General features: G+C 42.3%; 2 protein-coding genes across 3 annotated transcripts in view; one reads left to right on the top strand and one right to left on the bottom strand.

Annotated features, from left to right (window-relative positions):
- The first annotated feature begins 278 nt into the window (after nucleotides 1-278).
- LOC116161787 (probable ATP-dependent RNA helicase kurz) lies at nucleotides 279-7610 on the top strand. Its single transcript, XM_031475249.1, has 5 exons — nucleotides 279-421; nucleotides 478-654; nucleotides 707-1277; nucleotides 5021-7438; nucleotides 7492-7610. The coding sequence occupies exons 1-5, from the start codon at nucleotides 347-349 to the stop codon at nucleotides 7569-7571; spliced, it is 3321 nt and encodes a 1106-aa protein (XP_031331109.1). The 5' UTR covers nucleotides 279-346; the 3' UTR covers nucleotides 7572-7610.
- Nucleotides 7611-11524: 3914 nt separating this feature from the next.
- Nucleotides 11525-25991, bottom strand: part of LOC116161281 (synaptotagmin-7) — a 650310-nt gene continuing 635843 nt past the window's right edge. For both annotated transcript variants that reach the window (XM_031474596.1, XM_031474595.1), the window contains 5 exons: nucleotides 25780-25909; nucleotides 20847-20987; nucleotides 16549-16975; nucleotides 16280-16492; nucleotides 11525-12879 (listed from right to left, as the gene is read on the bottom strand). In XM_031474596.1, the coding sequence (XP_031330456.1) occupies nucleotides 12779-12879; nucleotides 16280-16492; nucleotides 16549-16975; nucleotides 20847-20987; nucleotides 25780-25909 (1012 nt within the window). In that variant the 3' untranslated portion in view covers nucleotides 11525-12778. The remainder of the gene's footprint in view (nucleotides 12880-16279; nucleotides 16493-16548; nucleotides 16976-20846; nucleotides 20988-25779; nucleotides 25910-25991) is intronic.

Here is a 25991-nt window from a genome sequence, read left to right as displayed (position 1 = left end):
GTTCAGACTTACAAGTCTGGCAAGTCTTAGAGTTCTTGGACTTTTGAAGGTCTCAATAAAGGTCTGGAAAGTCTTGACGGTTATTTTGAGACGTATGATTATGATGTCTTGAAGAACTTGCAAGCATTGGAACTGTTGGATGTTTTTTGAGCTTGATGGTTCTAGCATTAGTAATGATGGAACTGAAGGTTTAGCTTCATGTTTACAGGTTTCCAAGATGTAAAGACAATCGACGAGGTTTTTAAGAATGCTCCTGACTATTGTATCTCAGTGTTATGAACTTGTCAAAGAAATGTGATGTAAACATAACCTATTTTTGCTCTAACCTAGAAACTACAATAAAAACATGAGGAAAAAGAGTTACAATTGGAAAGGCAGGGAAGTTGTCGACACGGTAATTGACAATACCGAGACAAACAAGGTAGGAAATTCTCATTAGAAACCATCCCTCCTCTTTAATTCACTACCCAATTCCAGATACATCTTGATTTGAACGTAAAGGGCACCTACGACCAATCCAATGAGCTAGTTTTACCATCGAAGAAGCGCAAAACGAAGATCAAAAACGACAAGTCGAAGGTGACCAGAATTCTGAGCAAGAAGCAACGAAAACGGCTCGAGAAAGTCGTCGAGAAGAAGAAGAAGAAGGAAGGTGTAAGTCGTCGCGCGGGCACCTCGTTGGGTTACTGTAAGCTTGCACTTTCAGCGCGCCGAGCTATTGGAGGCCTTGTCGCAGGTGCAGGCCACGCCGGAGGAACTGAGCGGCTATACGTCGATCGCGTCGATCCAGACGATCGGTTTGAAGCGGTACTTCGCCGATCAGCAGGGGGGTAAAAAAGAGAGGGTGAAATCGGACGGTGACGAACGCCCCTTTAAGATTAACAGTATCGCCGGATCGAAACGTAAACGTATATCTCTCGCTCGAGAGGCACAGAGGGACGATCCGAATGTCATAGGGTTCGAATCCTCGGGCTCGGATTCTGAGAGTAGCGACGAGTCCTTGAAAAAAGTGAAAGTAGATGAAGAACCGCCTGAGGTAGAGGTCGTCAACGGTACAAATGCCCAAATCGAAGATCAGGCAGGTACCGTTAATGGTTCAGAAGAGATGCCGGTTGAAGAAGTTAAGGCAGTGGATCGTAAGCCGGCAATATTCGTGCCGGTCAATCGTTCGGCGGTTGTACAAAAGGCTCGACTGAAACTGCCCATACTCGCAGAGGAACAGGAAATTATGGAGCAGATCAATCAGAACTCTTTCGTGGTGCTTGCAGGTGAAACTGGTAAGCGAAAAAATAAAAAAATTTGTTCATCTGTCGTATGGTTTAAGGTCTCAGTACTGAGACAATGTAGAAAATTGAAAAATTAAGGATGTAGCAGGATTGTAGAGTTAGGGGGACAATTGAGTTTTATATTTTATGACTCTAGAGACGAAGTGTCTCCCTTTTGTGAAATACATTGATACCATGTGAACACGAACAAAATTTATAACATGGAAACTTATCACAGTGCTAATTTTACTAATAATCACTTCAGCGTCGATGTTGGAACTGAACTTAAACACACTTCTATTGGCGGAAAGTTTCTAGAAAGTCTACGAGATCTCGAGAGGTTTGGATTTGCTTTTCCGACAGGAATTTTTTATGGGGATACAAGATGCGAGTAGGTAGGTATTGTCATTCAATCTCGCATTCAATTTAAGTCGTCCTTCAGTGTTGCTTTCATAATTTACTAAAGACCTCTCTGGAGATAAGATTGAAAAACACGTGCGTTAATTAAATTTCGCCTGATAAAAACACTTCTTATCGCAAACGACTGTACTTCTAAACCTTATCTAAATTGAATAATTGTATTACAAAGCGTTAAATTTAAACAAGAATTACGCATTTACCTCGGCATTTACAAACATTTCTAAAAGGAGAAACAAACACAATTACAAATTCAAGCAAAACAAACCAACTTTGTGTTTATTCGTAAATAATCCTTTTGGTATTTCCAATCTTTCAGATGTCTATGTTCTATGTTCTTTAGATCTTTCAGCCCCCCCCCCCCCCAACACTTTCACAGATTTTTAGAGGTACATCAGAAAACACTCAGATCTGTTAGAACCATCGGGTCCTCCAGATGCTTCTAATCAACCGTTTTTATATAACTATTATCGTTCGCAGATCATCCCAAATCTTCACCTTCTTGGAATATTTGGGTTGCGTCAGATCAATCGGATCCTTCAAGTTCTTCCAAACGTTCACTGCTTCGGGACTCCCTGTATTTTCGGGTCTTTACAAAGGTCAACAAAAGTGGCGGGATTAGAGACTAATAAAATGGCGACCGCCCCAAGATGGTGGATTTAGTGACTAACAAAATGGCGACCGATCCAAGATGGCGGATTTAGAGACTAATAAAATGGCGACCGATCTAAGATGGCGGATTTGGTGGCTAATAAAATGGCGGTCGATCTAAGATGGCGCCCAACAAAATTGCGGACCACACCGCTCATTGACTGTGACGCCACAGGGGGCGGGTTCTAAAGGCTCAACTTACCGTATCGTCCGTATCCCATAGACCAAGGGGAGGGGAATAGGAGGCGCGTGTTCGTTTCTGATTGGTGTGACGTCACTTCCTGATTCAGAACAAACATAGGTCTTCTACTAATGTCCTTTTACAGATAGCGATGTTGATAAAAACAAGTTGGGGTCGGTTATTCCTGGCAGTGCGAACTGTGGACTGATCTTTTCCGTCGGATACATCTTCTTCGAGTTTGTCAAGGAGCCGTTTCTCTCTAGATGAACTTTTTCGGACGTTAACCTCCAATGTTTATAGATTGCAAGCAAATAAAAGTTTACTCCATGAGAGTTTGTTATGAATGGGGTTTTATCAATGGTTTTGATCGCACAAAAAGGAGACACTGTGGTTTTATGTCAGCACTTTTGGTTATCTCCGGAACCCATTAAAAGTACAATGCGCCATAGAATTCAAATGACGTGGAAAAGACGATTGTTATTTCCACCAATAGTTTTTTTGTTACAATTCCACCAGTCATACACTTTATTGGAAAATTCCACCCTCCTCTAATTTTGACACCCTCAGGACTTTCTGTGATATATGTAATGCCTAAACTTTTCGAACTAAATCCTAACTGTATACCTATCTCTATTTAGATCTAGATCTTGCGTATTATGCGGATGATGTAGGTTTCCGATCATTCAGGTTTTTGTGCTCCCAGGCCCTTCAGATCCTTCGGGTTTATTGCACTACGCCCCTTTAGATACTTTACACCGTTAGATCCCCCAGGTTCTTCAGATCCTTCTCACTTTTTAGATACTTTACACCCTTTAGATCCTTTGGAACGTCAGATCAATCGGATCCTTTAGATCTATCAAACTCTCCAGGTCCGTCTAAACCTTCTTATCATTCATGCTCTCCAGTTTGTCCCCCCTCTCCCCCAAGCTCTTTCTGGTAATTGAACCCTTGGGTTTTTCATATTCTTCAGAGGTTTTAAATTATTCAGCTCTTTTCGACATTTCAATCCCCATATTAAGTCCTTCGGACCTTTCCAAATCCTTCACGCCCTGAGCGTCTAGATCATTCAAAATTTTCAGGTTCTTCGAATCCTTGGAATCCGTCAGATCAATCGGATCCTTCAGATCGTTCAAGTCCGTCTAAACTTTCAGATCTTTCATGCTCCGCACCTGGGGATTCGGTACCCTCTGCGTTTCTAGGTCTTTAAGATTTCGGACACTCTTCAGGTCACTCAGCGCGCTCAGATCCTCCAGGTCCTTTAGAACTTTTATATCTTACGCACCATTCAGATCTTGTAGGTTTCGTATCATTCAGCTCTTTAATGTCCTCCATGTTCCTTAGATCCTTCGGGTTTATTAGATCCTTCCACGCTTCTTCAGTAATTTTACACCGTCAGATCTTTCAGATGCTTCATGCTTCCCAGATCGCCTAGGTTCTTCAGATCCTTCTCACTCTAAACTCCATAAGAACCTTTAGATCCGTAAGATCAATCGGATCCTTTAAATAGTTCAAATCCTTAAGATCTTCAGATTTTTCATGCCCCTCAGATCATGTCCTCTAGGTCTTTCCCCTTCAGGTCCTTCAGATCCTTCATATCCTTAAGATTTTTAAACAATCCCTCAAATCCGTTAGAACCCACAGATCCTTTAGATTCTACTGAATCTTCAAATTCCGCAGATTCTTCCTCGGATTCTTAAAATCTTTCAGATTGTTCCGACCATTCAAATCCATTCGAACCTGTAACCCCTCCACCAACTACATAACTCGAAAATTTCATAAGGTTTTCGGATATTTTCAGATTCCTCACTTTTCTCATTTGCCTCCCCCCCCCCCTCTTCCAGCTTATTCAGGTACTTGAACCCTCAGGTTTTCCAAATTTTTCAGATCTTGGAGGTTTTCGTTCTTTCAACTTTTTCATGCCCTTCAGGTCCTTCAGATCCTCTTATTTTAGTAGATCCTCCACGCCCTTCATATACTTTACACTCTTTGTATCTCTCAGATCCAGTAGAACCCTCAGATCTTTCAGATGCTTGATGTCTGCCACATTCCCCAGGTTCTTCAGATCCGCCACAGTTTATACCTTTCAGACTCTTTTGATTCCGCAGAACCTTCACATTTTCGTGTTTTCAGCCATTTAGCCCCCCCCCCCTCCCCCACCCCCATCTTGTACATTCTTTACTTTACATTCATTTAAATCATAGGGATCATGCAGGTCCTTCCAATCCTTATGATATGTAAAATGTTACTGCCCACAAACGAATTCCCCCTACGGAAAATATTCTTCTTTGAAATTGAGTGGTAACGGAAGGCAGTAAAAATTCCACAGAATGTGCAACGTCGCAAGTTAACCAAAATATGTGACGATTGTTAATTTTCACACCAAGTGGTTGAGTGGATATTTACGAAAATTAACCTCTCGATCACAGGGGCCATTTTGTGTGCTGGGTTATAAAAAAGCAATTGTAAAGCTTGATTCTTCACCAACGCAGTGCTCTTTAAATTTCAGGCAGCGGCAAGACGACGCAGGTCCCCCAATTTCTCTACGAAGCCGGCTACGCGTTAAAGAAAATGATCGGTATAACCGAACCGAGACGAGTGGCGGCGATTTCGATGTCGCAACGCGTCGCGCACGAAATGAATCTGACAACGGACGAGGTTTCCTATCTCATACGTTTCGAGGGGAACGTAACCGACAGGACCAAAATTAAGTTTATGACAGACGGCGTTCTCCTGAAGGAGATTCAAGGCGACTTTCTCCTCGCGAAGTATTCGGTGATCATACTCGACGAGGCGCACGAACGGTCGGTCTACACCGACATATTAATCGGGCTATTGTCGCGAATCGTGCCGCTTCGTCAAAAGCGCGGCGATCCGCTGAAGTTGATTATAATGTCGGCCACGCTTCGCCTGGAGGATTTCACGCAGAATCTGCGACTGTTTAAGGTTCCCCCGCCCGTGATTAAGGTGGAGACGCGCCAGTTTCCCGTTACGATTCACTTCAACAAGAGAACCTTCGACAACTACCTCAAGGAGGCGTACACCAAGATCGTGAAGATACACAATAAGTTGCCCGACGGTGGGGTGTTGGTTTTCGTGACGGGGCAGCGCGAGGTGAAGACGCTCGTGCGCAAGTTACGCAAGGCGTTTCCGCTGAAACAGTCCACGGGTATTGAAGATCATCTGAAGAAAACCTTGCGACAGGCGAAGAAGAAGAAAGGGGTTACGCCCATTGACTTGGATGATTACAGTGTGCCAGGTGATAACGAGGAGAGTGGCGACGAGAGCGATTACGACTCTGATATCGGTGACGGTGTCGTGCACACTAATAAACCCTTGTGGGTGCTGCCATTATTCTCCCAGTTGCCCTCTGGAAAGCAGGCCCAGGTCTTCCAGCCCCCACCTGAAGGCTGCCGACTGTGCATCGTGAGCACGAACGTAGCCGAAACCAGCTTGACGATTCCCAACATCAAGTACGTGGTAGACACGGGGAAGACCAAAGTAAAGCTCTACGACAAGGTGACAGGGGTCACCAGCTACATGGTGACCTGGACGAGCAAAGCGTCGGCGAGCCAGAGGTCGGGACGTGCGGGGCGTATCGGACCAGGGCACTGCTACCGCCTCTACTCCAGCGCGGTGTACAACGACGCATTTCAAGAGTTCGCGGTACCGGAAATTCAGCAAAAGCCAGTCGACGACCTGTACCTGCAGATGAAGTGCATGAACATTGACAAGGTCCAGAATTTCCCCTTCCCCACCGCTCCCGATTTGATGCAACTGAAGACGGCCCAAAGTCGCTTGGAAATACTCGGCGCGCTGAAGGAGTCCCGAGTCACGCAGCTCGGGAGGGCGATTGCGAGATTTCCGGTTCTTCCACGCTACGGAAAAATGCTCGCCTTGAGCCACCAGCAGAATCTGTTACCTTACACCATCTGCATTGTTGCCGCGCTCTCCGTGCAGGAGGTTCTCCTGGAGACGCCAATCGCGCAGTCGCCGATGGAAGCGAAAACGCTGAGGCAGAAGTGGGTGGCTACACGAAAGCAGTGGGCCGGCGTCGGTAATTCCCTACTGTTGGGCGACCCCATGGTGCTTCTACGTGCCGTCGGCGCCGCCGAGTACGCCAACGCTGACGGTAAGCTGGAAAGCTTCTGCACGGAAAACGGTCTTCGACACAAAGCCGTCATCGAAATCAGAAAGCTGCGCATTCAGCTGACGAACGAGATAAAACTAAACGTACCCGACGCCGATATCATAGTCGATCCGAAACTGCCACCGCCCACCGATCTCCAAGCCAAACTCCTACGTCAAATTATGCTCGCCGGCATGGCCGACCAGGTGGCGCGCAAGCTCGATCCCGACGAACTCGCCGAAGGCGAAGACAAGGCGAAGTTCAAGTACGCCTACCGCGCCAACAACATGGAGGACCCCGTCTTCCTCCACCAAGGCTCGGTACTCAAAAAAACCCTGCCCGAATTCTGCATATTCCAAGAGATCTACGAGACGAACAAGATGTACATGCGAGGAGTGACGGCGATCGAACCCGAGTGGTTGGCGATCTACGCTCCGGGCGCGTGTCACTTCAGCGAACCCCTACTCGAGCCCGAGCCGCGCTACGACCCCTCCGCCGGCAAACTGTACTGCACGGTCTCGGCGACCTTCGGTCCGCAGGCCTGGTCGCTGTCGAACGCCGAAATCGAATTCCCGAAGTCGATCGACGCGTACAGGTGGTTCGCGCGCTGTTTCCTCGAGGGTAAAGTCTGCCCCAAGCTGAAGAAGTACTGCGTTCACCTGCTCAACAGTCCGAGTATGATGATTAAAACGTGGGCGAAGTTGCAATCGCGTACCGAGGTTTTGCTCAAGGCCTTCGTGCAGAAAGAAATTTTGACGAGGCGCAGATTGGAGGAGGTCTTTCGGAGCGAACCTAAATGTAAGTGGTATGGTCACAAGCGAAGATGGCGCTACTATATTTACCGTTTTCAGACTTATTACAAGAATATTTACGATGGCTTCCGGAGTCGGCACATTCGGAGGTGACGGTAAGCTGGCCACCTGTAGGATAGATTAAGGTTGTTATTTTTTAAATAAATTTTAAAGGCGTTCGTTTTTTTCCTTTGACTGCACTCCCCAAGTGCACAGTGCCCCTTTTTCGTATTGCTTACGTACTGTCAGGCAGCCGCGGGCTTGAGAGAAGCAACATGATACGGCTAACAATTGGAATTAAGTACTTCCTCCACGGTATAAACGGTTAAACGGCACATACAGGCAACATCACACTGGTAATGTATTTCCACGTGAATACATAAATAAATACATAATAAAACAACATAAAGGTATAACCACCTGTACAACATAAACAAATGGTATTTAGTAATGATACAAAAGCTTGGAGCACGCCACGCTTCAATAAACAAATAGTAGAATTTTATGCAAAAATGTAACTAATAACAAATTGAAACGGGAAACAAAGATTGATCGGGGAGAGAAGGTGGTGAGTTCGAGGAGAGGTCAGGGAGAGTCCGGGGAAGGTTCGGGAAACGTTCGAGGGGAGTTCGAAACGAGTACGGGATGAACTTGGTGGTGAGAGTTTAGGGAGAGTTCAGGGAAAACTCGAGGAGAGTACCGGAAATGTTAGGCGAGTGTTTGTGGAGAGTTCGGGGAATGTTGAGGGAGTTCGGGTAGTATTCAGGGAAGATTCGGGGTGAGGTGCAGAAGCGTTCGGGGAGGGTTTTGGAAGAGCGCGAAAATTTCAGGGACAGTTCGAAGAGAGTTCCGTGCAGAACCGGGGAAAGTTTAGTGAGAGTTCGGGAAGAGTACTTTCCCCAACGTTTTCCAACATTCCCCATTGTTCCCTAAATTTTTCCAAACCTTCCCCAATTTTTCTCATCTATGCAGAATCGCGCAATCAGCTTGCCACATTGATCAAATAGGGGTTGCGTTGACATTTTTACTTTTAATGAGTACCATAAAATATTGTTCTTACACAAATTATTAAATTAAATTAATTACAATTAAATTGAAGCAAATCGCTAGACCAGTTTCCCCCACACGCCACCCACGTTTTTGTGTTTTTCTCTATAAAACCCCCTCCGGAGAGCAAACGTTAAAAGCTACGGGGATAGGCGCATCTACCAGGGTAGGCTGCAATGTTTTATCACCCCAGGCCCCGGGGGAGGGCTGTCGTAAAAGGTGAAAAAACGCGAAAAAAACACTTTTCGGACCTGGACGAGAAGCTATTGGATCTACAAGGTCGGTACTTTCGGAATCCGTAGCCGTTGGGGATAGGCACTCTTCGATCGAGCTCCCTTTCCCCCGTGATAGGCCGTTTTTAGGTCTTTGAAAATTCGTAGCGGACGAAGGAGGGCAGATACAGAAAAAATGTAACGTCGCGCGCGATTATCCTGGGGCCTTTCGGTTGCTGGAAAACGTTATCTCGACTACACGTAGGGAGACGTTATCTGTATTTGAAAAAAAATCCGTTTGGGGTGAAGCGATGCGTCATGCGTTTCGGGGAGTTCGGGAAGGCGAATTGGACGCGGGACGTCGCGGTGCTTTCAACGAGTCGTGTGACGACCTCGCACCCCCGTTTCCCCCTCCCGCCGCGTAGAGGCAAAGTTAAGCGGGTCTTAGCGGTCGAACGGGGAAATCGGAGACGTAACGAGTTGTCGTTTTGCGCGTTAACCTCGAAGTTGGAGGGCCCTTCCAAGGTGCCGGGCGGGTGGGAACTCGATGGCGGACCGGAGGGGTCGAGGAGAAGCGGTGGCGTTTTTGAGGAACTTTCACGAATTGCTCGAAAACGAAGACGCCGCCACGGCGCAGGGTGGTACCGAGGATGGGGGCATCTAACCGAGTAGGATACAATTTTTTTATTGTCCCCTCGACCCCCCCCCCCCCCTATTGGAGGCAGGGGGCGCAAAGTACGCTAGCAAGACTGTTTTTAGGTATATACGCGACTTTGAAAATTCGTAGCGGTCGCAGGAGGGGATATACAGAAAAAATTAACGTTACGCGCGATTGGCCCGTTCGATGGGGGCGAACGAAAGAAGGGGTACCGGGGGCGTGCGACGCGAAGCGGTACACGGGGAAATTTTTCGAGAAGAAGTGCTCTTTTTGCTGATAAAACTGATTTTCCGCCCGGAAAAACAGGAAAGGGCCTTCGGACTTCGAACGTGCCGTGTGTCGAGCTGCCCTCGCCCTCCCCCGCGGTATGTTGAGTCGTATAGGGGGAACGGGGGGCGTATCGACTTGCGTTATTTTTGCGTTGACCTCGCAGTTCGAGGGCACTTCCGAACTGCAGGGTGGGAATTCGATGGCGGCCCGGCGGGGGTCGAGGAGGAGCAAGTGGCGTTTTTGAGGCGAATTGCACGATAACGTTATCTTAGAATTTAAATGAACTTTCTTCATCTCGAGTGCACGTAGGTATATTAAAAAAAAATGGTGATAGAAAAAGAAACAATTCGTTCGGGAAGGCGAAGGTGACGAATCGGAGGCGAGATGTCACGGTGCTTTCAACGAGCCGTGTGTGGCACCCCCCCCCCCCCATCGCTTTCCGCTGCGTAGAGGTCGAGTTAGCATGCCGTAAGTGGAAAACGGATGGCCGTACCGAATTGATGTTTTGTGCGTTGGCCTCGCAGTTCGATTGCGTTTCAAAGGCATCGGACCGTACCCCCTCGACCCCCCCACGTTGTTTATAGGTGGCAATTTTGGCGTTTATTCGGAAACGACGGTGGTTAGAATCATGACGTTTTTAAATTGGATTCCTATATCGCTCAGTCGCGTTCTAGAATTGATGGCGATCTATGTAAATCCGCGAGGCGCGGCGGCGCAGCCGCCCAAGTTCGAAATGTGTCAAGTTTGAGTATTTTAATGTGCGAGTCGAAGCCTAACAATGTGTCAACGGCCCTATACAAGCGTAACACATTCCGGTCACACGTCCCCCCACCCCTCCTATTCCCTAATTGCCTTTAGAAGGCACGTTTGTCATACTTTGGTGTTTATTCGGCAACGACGAGGGCTAGACCGATGCGATTCTTTATATTGGTCTTCAGCCACGTTTTAGAATCGAATGCCCAGAAACGCATGCGCAAAAAATCGAACTGCGCAGGCGCAAAAACTCGTACTGCGCATGCTCAAAACGCAACTTTCTTATTTATAGGGCTATTTGAACGACATTTGTATGGTAAGCCCTTCTAACAAAAGCAATCAACATGCATGCACAACAAATCACACTGCGCATGCGCTACGCGCAATTTTCTTATTTGTGGAGCAGTAGACAACTTCGTTATTATCTTTTTTCGATTAGGAACAATTAAAATATCGCAATTCTTTCGAAGCGGTTTTTCCAGCGGCGTCCCACATTTCTCATTGTCCAGCGACCAACCACACCCCGGTAAGCTAAGTAGAATTCAGCCGACAAGACTCCTGCAGACCGACTTTACCAGGAACCCCGCCGCAGAGGAAGGAACATCATCAGTTACGCCAGTGCGAAACAAAGTTTTCTCAGATCCAAGTTTACCTCCGTCACTTGGGACGCCCAGTGAGGGCACTGGGGATGTTACCACCACTGCCCCCCCCCTCCCGCTTCCATTCCCATCTCAACACGGTGGAGAGACGTAACCAAGAGATCAAGAAGGAGCCACACATCCACCTAAAAGAGGACCAGAAGACCTGGGTGTTACCCATGATACTGTTCACTCTCCGTACAAGTCATCCACACGCACCCATAATACGTTTCCATTAGTTCCACAGGCACCTGCTAGGTTACATCCCTCATAGCTGCTTCCTCTATAAGTTGCTGTTAGGTGACCATGATCCTTTACCAACCCCTTTTCTTTTTCTGCTCCGAATGTTGCAATCTTTTTCACTAGTTCTTCTTTTTATCTTTACCTTTTGCCTCTCTTATTCTCGTCAGCTTTTCTGTCTTTTACCGGTTTTCTTAGTTCCCTTTTTACAACTCTACTTACTTAGCTCTCGGGTTTCTGACCTGGCACCAAATTACGATTAAATAAGACACTGATTGAAATAAATAAATATTATTTGTCAATTGATCCACTACATCTGCATAAATTTCACATGGCTAATCTAACATATATTTAGATTTAAGGTATTTCTCTTATAGTAACAATTAGAAACGTTACACCAAACACCGTATAAACATAAACGCCTTAGCAACATACCATCAGAATCTCCACAGAATAAGATGACCTAAAGCTACTTTGACTAGGGTACAGTGAGATAATTCTTCGACCATTTTTTTGTTAAAACATGTAAAACAACGATAGAATCTCTTAATATTAGCGAAGCTACTCTTTCACATTTATCAAAAATTGCTGCAGCCTATAATGTAATATACCTAAACTCTAGGAATGAAAACAAGAATTACTTTAATATTATGCACTTTTAACGATACGTTTTCCATCAGGCACTACAGTATAAAAAAACGTTTAATGTACAATCATACAGGGGAGGTGTGTATACTATTTGATAAACCATCTCTCACTAATCTTAGGGGGAACGGGGTACGCATCATTTCAAAACCATGAATTTTTAATTTTCTTCGGTGATAAAAGTACAATCCTTGTGCTGCTGCAACGAACATAAAAAAATTCATGTGTCTTATAAACATCAAATTAACAACGTTCCGAAAATAATTTTCTTCAGCTTCATCACATTTAACGCCTCCTAAAAAAAGTCCTATACAAGATCTAACTGTTAAAGCGTTCTTTGGTTATATTTTTGAACAATCATTTTTTTACTTATTACGTATAGTATTTGCGCATAGTGAATTTTATCGACCGACCTCTCTAATCAACCATCTACGTGTGTGTATATATCAGTGCTCAAAAACTAAAAAAAGAACTCTTTAATTGTTTGAGTAGGTACAAAATTCACTATGAGCAGATGATAGATTTCTTGATAATACTTACTCGCTAAATGTTAAAATCGCTTATCTACTATTCACAGTTATAACAATTAAGGTATCACAAAAAATACTTTTTTGGTTTTAGTGCTATTATTTGACATTAACACACGGTCGGGGGGTGGGGTTCGAAAAAGTTCGAAAAACATCCAATACTGCTAAACAATGTTGTCAACTGAAATCTCATGTAAATGTCGTCTTTAGTTAGCTGTAAAATATACAAAATTATTGTCTTCGCTTAATCTTACTTTTACTTTCTTTTTTTTTAAATAAAGCAAAATGAAGTGTTGCATGAGATATCAGAGCGGAAACGTGTGCGAAAATAACCCCAAAATGCCCACCGTTGACGTTTTACTCGGGTTTTAGTCGATGCCACTGCACGATCGTCTGGCGCGGTTTCGTTATCATGTCCTGCCAATGTTTCGTTTCGGTCGCACCGGAACCATTTTTGCCTGAAACATACGAATTTCATCAGAGTCGGATAACGACACATTTCCCGGAAAGGTTACGTCACATCCGCGTTCGCTGATTCTTCATGACTCCTTAATGTCTGTCGGAATTTCTAAAATATCCGCTTTTTTTTAGAGGTAATAGTAGATGACCAATGTATGTTCTGGACGTAAAGCGATCCAACAGCTCTTTCAACTGGTCCAACAGGTTTGTGAAGCGGTCCAAGAACTTTTTCTACTGGTCCAACATCCGATTCAACAGCTATGTGAACTAGTACCGGTTCTAAAATATGTTGGACCGCTTCACGAACCTGTTGGACCAGTTGAATCGCTTTACTTTCTCAAAGAAAGGGACGTAGGTGAGCGTGCTTTTCTCTGATTGATTCGTTTCTGATCGGTGTGACGTCACTTCATGGTCCAGAACATACATTGGTCAGCACTCTATTCGAGTTTCTGTGATCCTGATACGTCGTTTTGGAAAAGAAGCCTGTATTAGAAAAGATCATCTTCTTAGTTTTCACCGACGCAAATTGGTGCATGGCGTGTTTTATACCTCCTCGTGAGTCTGTGATTCTGATACGTTCTTTAAAAGAGAAATTGGGGTCGGGAAATGTTAATACGTAAAGATATTTAAGTAAATAGAATTTTCCCCTCTCGCTTTTCTGTGACTCGGATGCGTTTTTAAAAGAGTTTTGCTGATACGTGTCAGGATTATACGAACGCAAAACAAAATGTATTTATGGCTCCTTTTTGGGTATTGTGTTCCTTTTGTGAAAGCGTATCAGGATCTTAGAACACCTTTTTACATATTCTGTGACCCTGTTACAAATTTCTCTCCTAAAAAACTTAGGGACTAGCACTTTCTTATGTTCTACTGCCAACACTTCTGCTTTAAGGAACATATCAGAATCGCAAGCTCTCGGTGAGGTGAGAAGCCTACTTACTGTAACCTTTTTACGTACTATGTTCTCCTGATACCCATGTTTCAAATTGATCATCTGATACCTTCTTTAAGAAATAAGACGGATAATAGTACACAGAGTTTTTATGAGGCGAATTTAAATAACGTGTCAGGCTTATAGAAATGTAAGGAGATGCAAAATTAGTTTACCGCTACCGTTTTTCTCATTTTGTTCACTGTTTGAAAGCACATCAGGATCATAGAAGCGCGAGAAGGTAGAAAAACTTTAAACTGACGGTTTCTTACATGCACCGTACCCTCGATATGTATTTTAAAAGGGAATTATCTATCAGGCCAACAGAATACGTAAAAATACTGCAGCAAGTAACTTATCTCTCACTTCGTGCTTCTGATACTTTGATACAACGCTTTTTAAAGAAACAACTTTGTATCAGACAAACTTAACGATTGCATAAGCAGTACAGAAAGGCGAGAAGGTCCTATTTACTGCAATCTTTCTCACTTTTTGAAATCGAATCAGGGTTTCAGAAGCGCAAGGACAACCAGCTCGCGCTTCTGTGATCCTGACACGTGTTTTTTAAATTGCGAGAGCATAGCAAATAGAATTTTAATCATGCTCGAGTTCCTCTGACCCTGAGAATTTTGTGTCAGGCGAACTTAAACGTATCAGGATCACCGAAATGCAAAGAGGTACGAAACCCCATAGACACGTTCCTACGCACTGTTTGCAAGAAGATCCGCTGGTGTGGTCTACATCTTATAGAAACGCAGAGGTGCAAAATTGATTTACCGCTGCGTATATTGTGTTCCCTTGTGTATCAGGATCATAGAAGTACGAGGAGACTTTTAAAGACCCATAAACGTTCTCGACAAGACCACTCTTGCCAATCTTATTAAACATTTTAGGAGACTTTTAAGGACTTTCAACAAACTATAAGCTCCCAAAGCCCCTAATCACTCCTGTAGGCTCTTGGGTACCCTTGAAAACCTTTGGAATCATCTTTCTAGGAATTTTAGTGACATAAGGACTTTCAAAGAATAAAAATCAATTAACAAGGTACTAAGAATTGCACACGATTTTCAGTAGGGGAATTTTTTGCCACTCGGATCGCATTCGGAAACCAGACTTTTAATCCGGCTCATATTCAATAGCACTAGTACTTAAGCTTGTAGACGATGGTTGGGCATCACTGTCTCTCCTCGTTCTCATGACGAGGAACAGAAGGATAGATGGACAGATGGACAAAATTATTACATAAGAGCAATTTTTAGAAAAAAAAGCCCCTAAAAAGCGATTTAAAATCTGTAGGAGGTTCCTGGGAGGAAATTAGAGGCCTTTGAAAATATTTGGAGGCTCTTAGAATTAAACACTCTAAGGACAGTTTCTTCCTATGCGACATAGATATTTGTTTCTATGGATATTAACTGTCACATAAATTTAACTGTAGCGCGAAAAATCGGTCTTAAGTTTAATGCCGCACACCTTTTAAAAGGTAGATTCTTAAGGAAAGCGAATCATTTTATGTACTGTGGACATGGAGATAACAAGTTTATCTCAGGTTTTTCTCCGGTCGTAGATAAGTTTTCTTATTCAAAATTTTAGGAGACTGTCAACAAACTATAAGCTCCCAAAGCCGCTAAATGCTCCTGTAGGCTGTTGGAGGCCCTTGAAGTCCTTTGGAATCATCTTTCTAGAAACGTATTCAGGGTTTTCAAAGAATGAAAATTAACAAGCTACTAAGAATTGCAAACGATTTTCAGTAGGGGAATTTTTTTGCCACTGAGCTCGCACTCGGAAACCAGACTTTTAATCCGGCTCATATTCAATAGCACTGATCCTTGAACTCGTAGAAATCGATTGGCGAAGGTTGGACATCGCTGTCTCTGTTCGTTCTCGAGTTGGACGTCGAACAGACGGACAGGCGGACAGAACCATCACATAAGAGGAATTCAAATTCAAAATCTGTGAGAGGTCCCTGGAATTAAATTAGAGGAATCTGTTAAAAACCATTAAAAACTCTAAGGAGCGCTTAAAAAGGAAATTCACCGTCACAAATTTAACTGTAACACGAAAAATGTCTGACACCTCTTAAGGAAAGTGAATTATTTTATGAACTGTGGACATGGAGGAGACAACAAGTTTATCTCATGTCTATCTCCGGTCGTAGATAAGAAGTTTTCTTATCGCTGCGTGCGCTAATTAAGTTTCAAGATAAGGACGAGTTATTTTCGTATATGAACGCATGTGCATTATTTTGCAAAGAAAGGAGGAACTAAGCAATTCATTTGTGCCCATATTCAAACTTTAATGCATTAATAATGAATGCTAAATTGCAACACCTTAAATTACTAATATTGTACCAAGAAAGCGCACGGAATTACCGTGTCAAGATTGTGTCTACTATTGAATAAGATAAGAACGAAATTCTCAATGTAGGGTGCTGCCCTCGCACAATAACGGCGGGAAATTTCAAATCTCACCTGCCAATAAAATTCGTCCGATCAGTTCGTTACGTCCGATATTATCGAAATCCATGACCATAACGTCGAGCGAGCACTCCCTAATTTTCTCCCACGGAACGTTAAACGAGAAGGTATCGTTAAAGACGGGATTTAACGTGCACTTAAAGACCGCCGTCTTGCGCTTCTCGATTCGCTTGTCGCCGAACTGCAGCCATACTTTCACGTAGGGATCTGCAAAAGCGGCGAGGTGAGTTGGGCGAGGGGGGACGGTTACGGGCTCCCGTTACCTGATTTGCCGTTAATGTCCTTCGCCTTGAGATTTCTAGCTTTGAGCAGGGTGAGGGTGAGGATGCTATTGCTTGGGTGATAGCAGAGCGAGGTGAGCAGCTCGCCGCACTTGTCCTTCGCCGGCGGCTTGAGCGCCTTCCAGAACGACGGCTTCTCGCTGAGGTCCACCTGGCACAGCGGCAGGAAGAGTTCGCCGATCGAGTCGTCGCGAGAAAATCGGTCGTAGTCGAAGACGTGCAGGTGAAGTACGCGCGATTGCAGCTTCTGTATCGGAAATCCTTCGAAGTAGAACGTCTCGTTCCAGCGCGGATTTAGTGTGCGTCGCTTTATTTTCGTTTCCAGTCGGTGCTTCTTATCCGGAAGTAACGTCACCCTCACATAGGGGTCGCTGGTGCCGGATAAGTCCTTTGCGGGTAGATCTTTCCCCTGAAACACCGATATGGTTTCTCTTAATTTGAATTAAACCAATTAGCCCATAGCTTATGCTAATTATAGGTAATTACGATATAATTATACCTAAATTATGTGGAATTACGCTTTAATTAATTGAAATTTCGTTCACTAGGCTAGATCCAACCCCTCGTTGGAAAGGTCTCGACCAGCGCTATCGATTGGCTCGGTCAGAATTTCGACAAAAAATTCAAAGGGCTGTAACTTTTGATCTAGTAGCCCGATCTTGGAACTGTTTGAAATTATGGATTCTACAGGCCACATTCTATAAGAAAATATTTCCCGGTCGATCTGAGACAACTTTTTTTCAGGCCAAAAAAAAGGCAGTGTTATACCTACCTTCCTTTTTTTTACCAAAAATCGACTGCAATTTTGACAGCACCAATCGATAGCGCCGGTCAAGACCTTTCCAACGAGGGTCGGAAGGCAACGAGGGGTCGGAAGGCATACCTACGACGCACCGTTCTCGAGATATTACGGTTTAAAATTTCGACCAAAAATTCTGACAAACCGTAATATCTCGAGAACGGTGCGTCGTAGATATGCCTTCCAACCCCTCGTTGGAAAGGTCTCGACCAGCGCTATCGATTGGCGCTGTCAGAATTTTTGTCGAAACCAATTTCGACAAAAAATTCAAAGGGCTGTAACTTTTGATCTAGTAGCCCTTATCTTGGAACTTTGGAACGGTGCGTCGTAGATATGCCTTCCGAAATAATGAATATAAGAGCAGGTAAAATAGGCGAATCGATCCGCTTTCAGCGAGATTAAGTCAACCTACATCAGGACGTTTTTTCCCGAGGGGATTAAAAAACTTCTCGTTACTCTTATTTCGTTATGGTGATACATTACAGTTACGCTTTTAAGGGAGCTCCCGGGAAAGTTTGCGAAGTGCAATAAAGGCACACTCTCTTCCGCATTCGTAATAAATATCGGTGACAAGTCGGTGAGAAATGTGGCGAACCTGTTTAAGGGAAATCGCTCGAGATAAATCCACGCTGGAAACAGTTGGGCAATATATTACGGAAGCTCTAACGCACGTTATCTATATTTGACCTTTTCGCATGGAACTTGATCCGAGCAATCGATAGACTGAGGATTTCATCTTTTAACAAATAACGTACGACAAATTTCGTCTTGTTTCGGGAACATAATTAGCAATAATTAGCAAAGCATCTAGCAATAGGGTTGAATCAGTGTCGACCTAACTGGACAAATAATTCTCTGACCAATAATTATTCAGCTCACCCAATTAATTAGAGAAAATTATTTGAATTAGCAAGCGCTTAATTAATTAAGATATACAATAATCATTATTTTAAATTCAAAACACTCATCTTATCCAAGCAAAAAAAAATATTGCGGAGATTAACATTAATTGACTTTAATTGTAATTAGGTAAATAATCGGAATACACTAATTAGGATTTAAAGATATTTCAGCAATCGTATTTTCAAAAAGATTAATGGACAAATAATTCTCTGACCAATAATTATTAAGCTCACACAATTAATTGGAGAAAATTAATTGAATTCGCAAACGTTTAATTAATTAAGGTATACAATAATCATTATTTTAAATTCAAAACACTCATCTTATCCAAGCAAAAAAAATATTGCGGAGATTAACGTTAATTGACATTAATTGAAATTAGGTAAATAATCCTAACACACTAATTAGGATTTAATGATACTTCAGCAATCATATTTTCAAAAAGATTAATTATCAGGAAATTAATAGCAATTGACTGTATTTTTACGGTAAGAAAGTATAAATGTTGTTTAATTTTTCCCTAATTAATTAAGTCAGAGGTCAAAAAATTTGTCTAGTTGACGCACTACCAAAAGTGAGCCCTGGGAACAAAAGTGCCAAATGCACTACGTGCTCCCCCGTGTCGTGTGGAGCATGCTCCTGGTGCAAAGTGTAACAAGGAAATAATTGCATTTATAAAGTGATATCCTGATATCCTCAACATTTTACTGAAGTTTAAAAAAACTTTTAGTAGGTATTAGGATAGTAGAAGACAAACTCGTTTCACGAATTACTTTAGACTTTTCCTGGAACGTATTTGAAACAGGACTGATAAAGTAATTGAATCGCACTATTGCAAAAGTGCACCAGGTGAACAGGAGTGCAGCAGAAAGGGGCCACTGCATTCTGTACCCTCCTTGTACAGGGAAACAGCAATTGTGGTGTGATAACTCGATTTAAACAAACCTGTTTGGATTGGCGATGATGACATATATTCACTGATTAAACATAGCCGTTTGCAACCGTTCCCGTCAAGATATTTCTATTATCTTTGTAGTGTCCGAACGCTTTTGTCATTTCGAAGGCGAGGGCAAATTTATATTTTAGAATTTCAGTTCCCTTAAGTAATTTTTAGATTCCGTTAATTATATTATTTAATTTTCATGCCATTTGTGCGCGGACCTATTATTCGTCGTATAGTTAGGTGTTAATCAGGAATTGCATGCTGTTTGCTTAATCACTAATTTGTTAAAAATTGCGAATTACCAGAAGTATAGTCGCAACTGCACTTACACCCTAATTGGATCTTAATTTGAGTAGAAAAGGTGTGATAATCAGCAGGTGTTATTCGTTTTCAGTTACTTCTGGTTGTGGTTTCGATCGAACCTTGAACCTTGACTTAAATTGGAAAATACGGTTTTTATCAAATAATTCTTAATTAAACCCTAATTACCAATTAGGCATTATTTTCTATAGAAAACAATCTCCCTTAGCTGGCAGATGACCTTCATTCACCGAAGTAATCCCATTACCAACTAAATCAGCCACTGTTGTTCCCATTAGCTGCCAGAGAGTAGCAAATTAGCTTTTAATTAAAACTTTTTACCAAATTACGCTCTAATGGCACCTAATTAATTGGAATTTATTTAAAATTTCCCTTTCATTGACAATAAGAACCGTATAGAAGCTGAGTTACGTTTAAAAATAATAAATCGTGCACTTTTCCTGATTTCGACAACGCGCTGGATACTAATTAGAACCTAATTGTGAACCTTAATCTAAGAGCGGGTAATAATTTGCGATTCTTACTTGCATTAACGGTTAACCAATAAGTAATTACATCAATTACGTACCTTTATGTCATTTGAAACAGCAAACTATAAGACAAATTTGCTTTAATTTGCAGTTTATGTTTTAACGTTTCAAGTAAAGTCGATACAAATTGAGCACTAATTGCCCCTAATTGAGAGTAATTTATAAGAAATTCGGTCACCGTTTCAGTGAATGTAGAGTTCTAATTGCTAATTTATTTGTAATTCGCAATTTCTTATTTGTCAACAAATAATAATAATTCGCGTAATTTTAGGTAATTTGAACTCCAAATTAGCTACAGGAGTAATTAGTTCTTAATTGTTACTAATTGCATGCAATTTATAAAAACCTTACGTTTCAACGTTGCAATACAAATTTGGTTCCAATTGCCCCTGATTTAACAGACGCGACATCTATAAAAGTTTAATTGTGCCTAATTTAGTGGAACTCTGTGCAATTTATTATTAGCAATAACGGTTTACCAACAATTAATAGCGTCAATTACGTAATTGTAATTGCAAATTATAAGATTAATTAACACACAACAATGTAATTTATTTGAAATTTCCTTCAATTAGTTAATAGTATAGGAGCTACGTACCTACTTAATTACATACTTGAAGAAATTAGTGCCTAATTAACATTTACCTACCGTTTTAATTAAATCAAATTAAATTGAATTATTAAAGAAAATTGTAATTACGCGATTATTTCGATATTTAAGCGTTCCTTGGGAAAGGTAAGAGCGTAAACTCTAATTAAATTATACTAATTAGGTATTACTCACCTGTATAAGTCTAAGGATAAGAGTTGTATTTTGAAAGTCGTACTCAAGAGAGAAGTGTATCTGTCCGACATTTTCAGATGGCTCCGAATTGTCGATGTACATGTCGACAAGGGATATCGAGCGATTCTGTAAGAACGCCATCTGTAACGAGGAACGTTAATTACTACCATACTAATTGTATGCAAATTGCCCTACGGATTGTGGGTTCATTTACGTCTTATCAGACTAATTAGTGAAGCTATTAAAGTTTCCTAATTACTTAATCGGGACATTATTACCACCTTGTCTGAGAATCGAGCCCGCTTAATTACAACAATATTGGTAAGTACAGCGTCCAGTTTATGAAACGGCAACGTCGCGCGAAAATTAATCCCCTAACGATTTTTTTTCGCGATATGGAATATAATGCGAGGGGCGGCTTTCGTCCGCTAAAAAGTGATTACGGCACGGTTTTGCACACTCGTAAGCGCGAATGCCGTGCACGGCCAGATATAACGACCCATAAATTCTGTAATGGCGTCAGTATGGAAGTGAAATGCGTTTTACACTAATTGAGGTTTATGGGATTTTCGCTCGTGCCTGAGTTTCAGCGGCCGTTTGCGAAATTAAAGGGACCAGTATCCACGGAGATAATTCCGCGAGAACTGAATGCTGTCCAACCGCCATCATTTTTTTTTCGCGACTGCCTGAGGCTCAAAAAGCAAAAAAAAGAAACGTAAGGGATTTAACGGATTTTCGGTGGAACATGCTCTCCTTAATTAATTCTTTTGTTCCTATATGATTAGCCCTTCAAATATTTAGGTCTCAAACCTTTTGATCAACTCGTTGAGTTACTGAAGTTCTGAGCCTCTGAGTCCTTGAACCTTGGATCTTTCAGTCTTAGTCACCCTCTGAGTCCATGAGCTTCGGAGACGTTGAGTCATTTAGTGCATGGGTTTCTGCGTGTCGGGCTCTTGAGGTCTGGCGCTCTAGCGCTCCGGATTCTTAAGGCCTTCGGACCTCCGGACCTTAGAATTTTTGACATCTTGTACTTGAATAGTTGCATCTATGAGCTTTGGGTCTCCCGCCCCTTAATTTTGGGATTTTCTTTCGGTTTTCAGACCTTTGATTCTTATAGCTTTTGAATCTATGGCTCCTTGAACTTTGACTAGTTTCATCCAGCCGCTAAGCGTCTGAGTCTGAGTTCTAACACACTAAGTCTTTGAGCCTTCCAATATTTAGACCTTTGGAGTCTTGGATCGCTGAACCTTTGAGGCTCTGAGACTTTTTAGACCTTGAGACATTGATTCATGGATAACTTGAGATCTGTAAATCTTCAGGTTTGAGACCTTAGTACCATGAGACCTGATTTTGATTATCGATAACTTGTTACCTTCTGTATAAACTTTCGGATTTTTGAACTTTGACTTTTTTGAATCTCATTTCTTTGAGTCCCTGAACCTTTGAGGCGCAAATGAGTCATTGAGTGATTGAACCAATGATTTTTTATCCTTAGTCTATAGCATCTGAGTTTCTAAGTCCTAACACTTTGAGCCTTTGAATATTTGGGTCCTGTATGGGCCCCCGAGTTTCGGAAACTAGGCGCCTTTGGGTCATTGATACTGGCGCCCTTGAACCGTATGTAAAGGTTACCAGTGAAACATATATTTCACACCAATTTCGAAAACTTGAGCCTATGAACCCTCCAGTATTCGAATTTGAGCCTTAGACCTTTTAACTTCTCAATCTCCAAGCCTTTGAACTGTTGAGTGTTCGCGTTTTTTTGATTCGGCGCCTATGAGCCTTTGTACCCATTGAGCCATTTCTCCCTTGAACCGTAAAGGTTACCCGTGTACCACCAGTTTCGAGTACTTGAGCCTTTGAACGCTTCAGTCTGAGTTTTACACCTTTTATCTTCTGTGTTGAGTCTCTGAGTTCGTGCATTTCTAAATTTTTAAGTCTTCTCGAGCATCAGGGTTTATAGTGCTTTACGTTTTTGAGTTTTTAAGTCATTGAGTTTTTCTGTTTTTGAGCCTTAGGGATGTTCGAGTTCTCAAATCTTAGGATCTTTGAGTCTCCCAAGGTCTTGGTTTTTGGCCTTTGGGCCTTTGGAGCTTCAAGCCTTTAAGAAATTGAGTTTGGAGCATGTCTTTGACTCCATAAGCTTCTAAATCTCTGCGCATCTGAGTTTTTGAGCCCTCGAACCCTTGAGCTTTTGAATCTTTGCGCCTCATTCAACGGTTGCCATCCTTTACCACTGAAACACATGTTTTAGACCAACCATAGTACTTGAATCTTTGAGCTAGACCCTTAGAATTTTTTTAGCTTCTCAGGTTTTGAGTTTTTGAACCTTTGAGTGGTCGGGTTTTCGATTCTGGGTCTTCATTTTTTGGGTTCTGTGATCGTGAAGGCTTCTAGTGTATGAGTTTTTGACTCTGTGGCATTTTGGCCCTTAAATGTTTGCGTCTTGGGGTTCTTGAGCATCAATCCTTATAGTTCTTTAGGTTTTTGAGCCTTAAAGTCTTGACCTTTCGTATTTATGAATTCTCGAGTCCTCGACCGTTGAGTCTTCTGATCCGAAATCCTGTTCTTTTCCCTTTGAGTCGTTGCGCCTTAAAGCCCTTGAGGGTTTGAGTTTTGAGCATATACATTTTTGATATTGCGTCTTTTTGGCTTTGTCCTTTGAATGTTTGCGTTTTAGAATCTTCGAGGTTTTTGAGTCATCTGGCCCTTGAGACTTTGAGTCTTTAAGCCTTTAACAGTTTCGGCATCTGATTCTTTGAGTTTTTGACTTGGGCGCTACTGCATCTCCAGCTCGTATTGAGTCTTGGAGTATTTGGGACTTGGGCCCTTGTGTCTTTGAGTCTTTGCTTTCGAGCGTTCATATATCAGAGTCTTTAACTCAGTTTTCGAGATTTGGCGTCTCTGAACTTCCGAATTTTTGAGTCTTAGTGCTTTCAGTTTTTGAGCTTTCGAGTATTGGAGTTTTTAAGCTCTTAACGCTTCGAGTCTTCGAATAATTAACCCTTTGATTCATTGAGACTCCGGCGTCATTCTGAGTATTTTGGTCTTAAAAGCTTTAAAGCATTTGGCTCGTCAAGTGCATGGGTCTTTTGTGTCTCTGTAATAGGAGAGCCTTTGCACGTTTGACTCAGTGCCGGTGAGTCTTGAGTCGTTAATTTTTTGAATTTCCGAGATTCTGAGTCTTTGAGTCTTCTTGGCGTTTTTTGACTTTTCGAGTATTTGGGTGTCTGAACCTTCCAGTTTTTGAGTTTTCGAGTAATGGAATGTTTGGATACTCAAGGCTTCGAGTCTTCAAATACTTAATCCTTTGTTTCTTTAAATTTTGCGCTTCCGGCCTTAAAATCCTCGGACCTTAGAAAATCTTCCAGTGGTCAAGTGAGTATTTTGTTTTTAGAGCCTTTGTTCTTTGCATCTTTAAGGGTGAGCATTTGCGCGTTTGGGTCATCTTTAACCTTGAGATTTGCATTTTGGGTTTTTTTGAACCGTTGCTAGTTGCGCATCCGAAACTTTGGGATCCGAGCTTCTTAAAATCCTGAATGTTTCACGCCTTGTATTTGCGTTTTTGATTCTTTAAGTCCCTGGGTCTTTACGCTTCTGAGTTCTCGATTTTCAGCTTTTGAGTCTTCGAGTTTTTGAGATCTTGTGTCTTCTGACTCTGAGTCTTGTGCTGTTGAGATCATGTACACTTTGTACACCTTGCACACTTCAGCGTTTGAGTCATTGCGCCATAGATCCTTGTAATTTTTAAGTCTGATTTTTTGACCTTTAGGTCGTCCATTTACTTAGCCATTTAGCACCTGAGTGTACTCTGAATCTTTGACCCCCTAGAACCATCGAGCCTTTGAGTTTTAGACCCTTCGAGTCTTTAGGTCTTAGAGAGTTTGATCCCTGGATACTTTGGCCTTTAGACTTTCTAATTTTGCAGTGAACTTAAGTGTCTCTGAGTCATGACCTTTCGAGTCTTAGACACTTTCAGATTTCGAGCCTTTGCGCCCTCGCACTTTCGGTCCTTCGAATATTTGAGCCTATGACTCTTTGACCGTTGAGTCGTTGAGTCACTGAGCCTCAGAGCATCTGGATTTTTATATCCTAACACTTTGAGACTTTGAGTACTTGGGTGTTTAGGTTCTATAGTCTTTGGGTCTTGAGCGCCTTGACGTTTAAACACTTTGTATATAAAAAAATTGTTTTTTGTTCACTCTGTATATATCGAACAGCATTGCTAGGTGATGTCTCAAAAACAGAGAAGTTGCTTTTTGAATTTTATTAATTTTGAAATGGCTCCTACATTTTGCTCTGTTTGTTTTACCACCAACCAAGAAATTAAGTTCCAAAGTACACTGTATTTTTTAACCTATTGATCAAGTAGACAATGCCTTTTTTGTTCACCCTGTATATAAACACTCGAGTCCTAGATTCGTTGAGTTTTAGAGTGATGGTCACTTGAGTTCCCTAGACTCACTCAGTGAGTCATTGAGTCTTTGCTGAGTTTTTGAGTCTTAAGTTACTGAACCTCCGTGTCTCCGTGTGATGGAGTCTTCGAGTAGTTCACTCTTCGAGCCTTCTGACTTTACATTAAAGTTTTTGAGCCTTCGGCCTTTAATCTTTTAAACATTTTCGAGTATGGATTTATCCCCTTGCAAATTTGGGTCGAGTTAGATTCTTGAGTAATTGAGTCTTTGCATTTTTGAGGATTTATATCTCTGGGTATTGTGCCCTTGCCATTTGAAATGTGCTTTTCAGCATTCGAGATGTTGTTTTAAAGAGATTTTCCTTCAACATTTCAAATTCGTTAAACTCAAACATGAAAAGCATTTGTTTCCGGAAGCAGGAAACGCAGATACCTACCAAGAAAGTTCGACTAACTAAATTAATTAAAACTCGCTTCTGAGATATTTAATTAGCGCGACGGCAGACGGGAGACACTTACCGAGGGATGGTCGCCTCCCTTGACATTTTGTAGTGCTTTGTTGGAGGTTGCAGTAGGTGTGCGTGCCTCTGGCGGTATCAACGCTCCCGCGCTGCTTCCGGGCGATTTCGCCTGGGGACTTCCGGTAGTCCTGTAAATAAAAAGAAAATTTAATTAAACGGTGTACAGCCCTCACGTACAGATTTAATACGTACGATCGTCTTAATTAGATT

The sequence above is a fragment of the Photinus pyralis genome, unplaced genomic scaffold (assembly GCF_008802855.1).
Source record: "Photinus pyralis isolate 1611_PpyrPB1 unplaced genomic scaffold, Ppyr1.3 Ppyr1.4_LG10, whole genome shotgun sequence".
In the NCBI taxonomy this organism is placed as follows: Eukaryota; Metazoa; Arthropoda; class Insecta; order Coleoptera; family Lampyridae; genus Photinus; species Photinus pyralis.
The sequence above is the reverse complement of the archived record's forward strand: the minus strand, read 5'-3'. Positions and strand labels throughout refer to the sequence as shown.

What these genes read in the sequence shown, in the direction of transcription:
- LOC116161787 (XM_031475249.1), top strand. Translation starts at nt 347, where the DNA reads ATGAGGAAAAAGAGTTACAATTGGAAAGGCAGGGAAGTTGTCGACACG. An exon ending in ACAATACCGAGACAAACAAG is followed by an intron (nt 422 to 477) that starts GTAGGAAATTCT and finishes ACCCAATTCCAG; the next exon opens with ATACATCTTGATTTGAACGT. An exon ending in GGTGCTTGCAGGTGAAACTG is followed by an intron (nt 1,278 to 5,020) that starts GTAAGCGAAAAA and finishes TTTAAATTTCAG; the next exon opens with GCAGCGGCAAGACGACGCAG.